This window comes from Ipomoea triloba, chromosome 9 (genome assembly GCF_003576645.1).
Source record: "Ipomoea triloba cultivar NCNSP0323 chromosome 9, ASM357664v1".
NCBI lineage: Eukaryota > Viridiplantae > Streptophyta > Magnoliopsida > Solanales > Convolvulaceae > Ipomoea > Ipomoea triloba.
The window spans coordinates 16,089,416-16,097,080 of NC_044924.1; the positions used below are offsets into that span (position 1 = coordinate 16,089,416).

The 7,665-nt window shown below is 40.2% G+C and overlaps 1 protein-coding gene across 1 annotated transcript; it reads right to left on the minus strand.

Moving 5' to 3' along the window:
- Positions 1-481: 481 nt before the first annotated feature.
- LOC116029624 lies at positions 482-2,134 on the minus strand. The gene is made up of 2 exons (XM_031271671.1): positions 883-2,134; positions 482-540 (listed from the first exon to the last, which is right to left on the minus strand). The coding sequence occupies exons 1-2, from the start codon at positions 2,132-2,134 to the stop codon at positions 482-484; spliced, it is 1,311 nt and encodes a 436-aa protein (XP_031127531.1).
- Positions 2,135-7,665: the final 5,531 nt, after the last annotated feature.

Consider the following 7,665-nt stretch of genomic DNA (forward strand, 5'->3'; position numbering starts at 1 on the left):
TAGCTTCATGTGGTTTCAATTGACGAGATGCATAAGCTATTACCCTTCCATGTTGCATCAAGACACATCCCAGTCCTTTGTGAGACGCATCTGTGTATAGTTCATAGCCTTCCGTTCCGACAGGTAAGGTTAATACTGGGGCAGTTGTTAACTTCTTCTTGAGTTCCTGGAACGCATGCTCACACTCTTCACTCCAACGGTACCTGGTAGTCTTTTTGAGCAGATTTGTCAATGGTCTTACTATCTTCGAGAAATCCTAGACAAATCTTCGGTAATAGCCCGCCAATCCTAAGAAACTTCGGACCTCTGTGACCGATTTGGGTGCTTCCCATTCCATTACAGCTTTTATCTTAGTTGGGTCCACTGCTATTATGTGACCAAGAAATGCTACTTCCTCCCTCCAAAATTCGCACTTAGACAGTTTCGCAAAAAGTTTTTTTTCCCTCATCATTTGCAATACTGTCCTAAGATGTTCTTCATGCTACTCTGGTGTCTTTGAGTAAACCAAGATATCGTCTATAAAGACAACGATGAACTTATCTAGATATGGAAGGAAAATCCTGTTCATCAAGTCCATGAAAGTTCCTGGTGCATTTGTCACTCCGAACGGCATGACGGCAAATTCGTAGTGCCCATATCTAGTCCGGAATGTTGTTTTGGGAATATCCTGCTCCACGACTCGCACTTGGTGATACCCTGACCGTAAATCAATCTTTGAAAATACTCCAGCTCCCTTCAATTGATCGAACAGATCGTCGATCCTGGGCAATGGGTACCTGTTCTTCACTGTGACCCGATTGAGTTCTCTATAATCGATACACAGTCTCAGACTCCCATCCTTCTTCTTTAAAAACAGTACCGGTACGCCCCAAGGTGACACACTTGGTCTGATGAATCCCTTTTCCAATAACTCTGTCAATTGAGCCTTCAATTCTTCCATCTCTTTTGGTGCCATTCGATAAGGCGCTTTTGAGATTGGCGCGGTTCCTGGTGCGAGATCAATAGTGAATTCCACTTCCCTCTCCGGCGGCATTTCCGTGAGATCCTCTGGAAACACGTCGGGAAATTCACGCACTACTGGGATTTGATTGATCTCAAGTTCTTCCATCTCAGCATCCTGCACCAAGCAGAGGTACACTTCACACCCCTGGTGCGCGTACTTCCTCAACTTCTGCATTGTTATCGACTTGGGCTCGGGTTGCCTCTCAATCCCTCGGTCGGATATTCTCTTCCCATTCGGTCCTCGCAGGACAACCTTTCGCTCATTACAAACAATTTGAGCCTTATACATATCCAACCAGTCCATCCCGAGTACCACATCGATGCCCTCTAGCTCAAAACGAATAAGATTTCCGGGACAATTGAATCCCGCAATTTCTATCGAAATGTTGTCATATCCATCCTTACAGGCTACCACAATCCCCGAGGCAGTTCTCACATTTAAGTCTAACTTGCTAGTAGGCCATAATTTCAATCTATCCGCAAACGTAGATGATATAAAGGAATTGGTAGCTCTCATATCCAATAATATTGAACCAAGCATTGAGTTTATAAGAAATGTACCGGTTACGACGTCGCCAGCCTGAGCCTGAGTGCTATTGACGACGTGGATTCGGCCTTGGTTCCCTGTGCTGCTTTCTCCCATCGGCGACTTCCCTTTGTCGTTCGGACCTGTGGCAGCGTTCGTTGGCCTCCCCCGGTTCACTTGTGGAGAATTAACCCCCTTGTTTCCGGATTCCGCAGGTTTCCGGCCGTTGCTCCCACTGAATCCTCCTCCTTGCCTGGTATTCTGCGAGGAGTTCCGGAGGTTTTCTACCCTGGTTTGGCACTCATAGAATTTGTGTCCTAAAAGGCCACACTTGTAACATCTTATTCTCACCCCTTGACAATTTTCTCCAGGATGGCTCTTTCCACATCTGCTGCAAGTAGACTGTTTTCCTTGGTCTGTTCCTCCTCTCTTCTCTCCTTGCTTTGGTTGAAATTTCCCTTGGTTAGACTTCCGATCATCCACCTTGAATCTCCTCTGTTTATCATCAGTTTTTCTCTTGTTCCTGCCGTAAACTTCCTGTTGATCCAGGTACACTTGGTACTGATCCGATGCCCGATTATATGCCTCCTTGAGAGTGGAGCACATGAATGGTGCGATTGCCCTTCTCACGTCCCAATCCAGTCCTCAAACTAAATCTTCTTGCTTTGCTTGCCTCGTCCGGCACAATATCCTGCGCAAACCTCATTAACTCCACGTACTGGTCATAGTAGACCTGAACAGTTTCTCCTTTCTGCTTCAGTCGCAAGAATTCTTCGCACTTGATTCCCTTAATTCGTTCCGTGTAAAATTGTCCCCTTAATTCCTCATTGAATTCCTCCCAGCCAAAGTCTGGGTTTTGCAGGAGTTCGGGTCCAGCCGTTGCCCACCAGTTATCTACGGCTTTCGTCAAGTAATAAACCGCAGAAGATACTCGTTGATTCGCCGGGCAATTTACTGCGTCAAGCAGTTTATCAAATGTCCGTATCCATTCTTCCAAAACCACTGGGTCATCTTCCCCCGCATAATTCGGTGGGTGTCTACTTGCTATAGCTTTAGCAAAGTCGACCCGAGGGTGTCCTTGATTTTGATTCTGGGCCTACTGAGCCATCATAAACTCAGCCATCTGTTCCATTGCCAATGCCATACAATCTATTGCCGTGGTGGCGTCGTCACGTCCCGCAGGTATATTTCGTCTTGGCGGCATTTTCACTAAACGATCGTTTCGAGTTAGCTTCCGAAGTATAAAAGTTACTAAGAAGTTAGTTAACTAAACAGTTAGTATAGCAGCTTCTCAAGTTCACGCACAGCAATCATACGAAATGATTAACACATATAACAATGCACAAGTATCAGTCAGAGTATTTAGCAACCAGAATCAAGAGACTCTGTAAAGTAGAAGTGGAATACCCCCTTTTTACGCTGCCTCGTCTCCGTTCCAGCTCTGCTCCGAAACTTATACTCATCAGGCTGTAATAACGACTTAGGTTGGTCTTAACGAACCTAAGCTGACTCGAAACTTAATTAACTTGAAACTGACTGACTTGAAACTAGGGTTCAAGGGTTTCACAGCTTAAACTCCAATCTAACCTCCAAAGATTCAACCGCTCTGATACCAACTTGTAACACCCCGGCCCGACTATACCGTACATCCGGAGTAGTTACTGCCACATCTAGACTGAACCCTGTCCAACCTCGGTAGAGTCCACTCTAGATGCACAGGCTAAAGAAGAAAACTGCTTCACACACACACTTTCTACTTGACATAACCATATATTCACTTCAGCAGAAAGAAACAAAAGTAGCTAGATTAGCTACGAATATATATACCAGAGTTGACCACTAGGGTCCCAAAACACCATGATTAAAGTTACTTACAAACTTACTAGCCAACTAAGTTTACTATGGCTACAAAAAAAAATATTTACACAAAACCAGTCCTTCCAAAACCATCCCTACCAACCATCTACTCCAAGAGGCGGTACACCGGTCCGGTGTACGTGCCCCATACTAGGTGCCACTCACCCGCGAACCAGGTGAGATGATCCAAAAGGTAGCAAGGGGTGTTCACCATAGACCACTCATCCCAAGACTCCGGAGGACTGGGGTCCCACGGGTAGGGATAAAAGACAACGAACTCTAGGGGATCACTCCCCTCTAACACCTCTATGGGATAAAACCCATGCCTAGCTTGGGCATTATCCAGAAAAGTCGGCTGCTAATTGCGAACCGGAACGCGAGAGGGTGTAGATGGATAAGCTGGGGGAGGACTATACTGCGGAGAAGGAGGAGCAGGTGGATCAGGAGCGTAGCCAGGAAAGTAGGGGTCCTCGCCTATCAAGAACTGTGTGTAGTCATCATAGTCCATGGTCGGGAATGTAAACTCAGATGAGCTCCCTGAGCTCATCGGGCTCCAGGAGCCCACACTTGATGACATCTGTTAAATAAAAACACATTGAAGTGTAATTAGCACGACGGCTAAGTAAGGGATCCATGGGTCACCCAAAATCAAATAAAGGTTTGCAAAACAGGTATATTCAAACAAAACCTTTATTACCATTCTCCTCATTGACACTTTACCTGTAAATAGGTTATCAAGTATAGCTCGCACAAGTAATAATTAAGAATGGAACAACTATAGAATTTCTTTAGATAAGGGATTGTTTAACAAGAAATACATTACTCAACGCATCACTAATCATTTACGCATATAAACAAGTAGTGGAACAATTTCATGGACTTCGCATTTAATCACCACCCTGTACTTGAAAATCTTCTTAATAGGGAAATTCCACTAACTTTTCTCAAAGAGGATTCATCAACACCCTTTCTTGCTTAAACAATCATCACATCTCTCTTTAGCGTAGTTACAGAGTAACTACATTTTCATATGAAATTCTCCACTTAGTTTCTTTGTAGAAAGCATGAGGCTTTTGGAGTATTCTCTTCACTCCCTCTCTTGACCACTTGGATCATCGAACTCGGGTTCAGTGGTCATCACCCGGTCTAACACTGATCCCCTAGACGTAAGGTTCGTTAAAATGATCCCTAGCTGGCCCTACTAGGTCCATAGAAACGACACCTACCCGGACTTTCTAGAGTAACTATACTTTAAGTGTGCACACCCCCGCAGGAATACCTCATCTAAACGAGTTATATAGTACCCGGCGAATAGACTTCGCTCCTTCCGTATGAATGATCATACTATATATAACAACCTTGGGCAAGGGCACTTTAAGCCACCCGAAGGCTAATCAAGGTCCTCCTCAACTTTACTAGAAACTAAGGGTTTGAAAACATTATTCCTTCTTCCTCATCTTCCTTGAGTCAAAAATTACTTTTTGGACATATTCCACAAAACCAAGTCCCAACGTGAAATCATTCAACACTCTTAACTTTGTCCAAAAGTTTTATTTCTCAAACATTTTGATAGTACACTAATCACCATACACCGGGGTATAAAGTGTAACTATCCCACATTATTCCACTATCGCATCACTTATGTACATAATACTTCATATATGTATATAGGCAATCAACATAACGTCTCACACAATTTAGGCATACTTACATAAAAGTGCACATACTACCCATGTACATAGTATAATTTCCACAATACTCATACGTATAGGTATACACGGTTAACATATATATCACATATATGTATATATACATAATACAACATTTTATTTTAATTATACATACATATCCATTAGGTATGTACTTATACACATATATGCACATATATACGGTTTTACATATATACATACATCACACGTATATATATATATATATATATATATATATATATATATATATATATATATATATATATATATGTATGTATATATGAATATATATTATACTTATACGTACATATATATATTATACAATACACCTAACATCTCTAATTTAGATATTTAGGCATATTAACTACCACATCTCCTCAACACAACAATTTATACCTATATATTATGCAAAATACAACTTCCTATGTACTATACATAAAATCATGTACACAATATTTCCACCTAGATCTCATCATATTTCAACCAGACAATCAATTATCCAATTTCAAGTGACCTTAACCTACTTAAGGGATTCCTTACCTTGAGAAAGTTTACTAACACCGTAGGAAGCAAGTCTTGGACCTTTTCCCCAATTTTCACTCAAAACCCTAGGAGAAAAATGAACATCGTAACAACAAATATTAAGAAACTAAGCTTAGATTCAAGGTCTAGGAAGGAAAATAAAGCTTTCTACCGAATAAAATTAAAGTTTTACCGAAAGACTTGAGACTTGTGAAGAAACTTTGGCTATGGAAGTAGAGCTTTAATGGAGGAAGATGATGATCTCACTCTCTCTCTTCTCCTTGTGAATTTCGGCCAAATGAGGGGAATTTGGGGAAAAAAATGGCTTTATATTTTTGATCTCACTTGGTTGACTAGTCCACATAAATATGTGGTAAAAATTTGTGACAAGTGTCACTCACTTATGGTGGGATCTTGGAAAAATATCTTAGCTAGACTGACCGGGATTAAAACAGATGAATTCTCGGTAGAAACTAATTTAAATCAAATAATTTTCGAAACCAAAAATTTATCCCAGACTGAAACTTAAAATTGGGCCAGGTTCGGTACACCACGAAATTTAGCGATGTACGATCAAAATAAATTTTCGCTACTATGGGCTAATTTAATTAAGTAGGAAATTCAAGAATAATAGTATGGTGTCTAATAATCCATTTCCTAGGACTAACGGGTCCGAACACCACCTCCTAAAAATTTTACGGTTCGTGACCGGTACGTACGATCGCAGCTTATTGGAATTAGTGAGGGGTTACAAATAATATGCAACTTAGACAACTTCTCATATATAATCAGCAATATATCTATTATCAAGAGTATTTGAAAAATAATGACGAATTTTGGGATTTGGTGACATGTGCAACTGGTTATATGTGTTTCTGTTTTTTGAATCATATATAAAAAGAACCGTGTATGACTTCTTATTTAATGGGAAAAAGATGGATGTATGAATTATTAAGTGGGTTTATTTGTATATGTACTTAGGAAGGGTGCTCCTAATAGGGATACTCAAGAGTGTTTTCAACACTCCGGTGAAACTGTGAATAGATTATTTAAAAAAGTTCTAAATATTATAGATGGTTTTTCAAGAGATATACTTGTACTAAAAGATCTCGAGTTCAATGAAATTCCACCACAAATTATCAATAATAGTAGATATATGTCACATTTTAAGGTATTTGAGTATGTTGCTTACCCCATTCTGGTATTATTTTTTTTAATTTTTAATAAGATTGACTAAATATGATATTTATTGTATTATATTAGGATTACATTGGAGCTATAGATGGTACACATATTGCAATAATTGAGAAGATCAAATGTGTTATAGAGGAAGGAAAGGGATACCAACTACAAATGTCTTAGCAACATGTAACTTTGATTTGCTATTCACATACATTTTAACATGATGGGAGGGATCGGCTCATGATTCTCGCATTTTCCTTACGATCAATGATTCAAGTCTCAATTTTCCAAAGCCCCCACCAGGTAATTTTATATGATATGATTATGTACTCATATTGATAGGGTTGACTTCATATGAGACAACACCTTCTCGTGAGACGGTGAGACACAACGTGAGTGCACACAGTCTACTTTACTAATGCACACACCCTAAACTGTGTGCACTCATGTTGGGCTAAGTGCACACACTCTAGCTTGTGTGCATCCGCGTAGTAAACTGTGTGCACTCATATTGTGTCTCACCGTTTCACGGGAAGGTGTTGTCTCATTTGATTGTAAATCCATATTTTGATATATATCACTATTGTATACATTTAGGCAAGTATTCTTTGGTCGATAAAGGCTACCCAGAAAGAGAAGGGTATTTGACATCTTACCCCAAGACAAGGTACCATCAATCGGAGTTCCGTGGGGAAAAATCCACGGGGATCTAGAGAAGTATTTAATCGAGCTCATTCATCGTTAAGAAGTTGTATTGAAAGGTCTTTTTATGTTCTTAAAGCTCGATGGAAGATGTTACAAAGAATACCAAGATATTCATTAATAGATAAAAATAGGATAATTTGTTCATGTTTTGCACTACACAAC

Coding starts and splice junctions, on each gene's coding strand:
- LOC116029624 (XM_031271671.1), bottom strand. CDS start 2,134: ATGTGCTCCACTCTCAAGGAGGCATATAATCGGGCATCGGATCAGTAC. Junction 541..882: donor AAAGGGATTCATCAGACCAA/GTGTGTCACCTT, acceptor TTCCATATCTAG/ATAAGTTCATCGTTGTCTTT.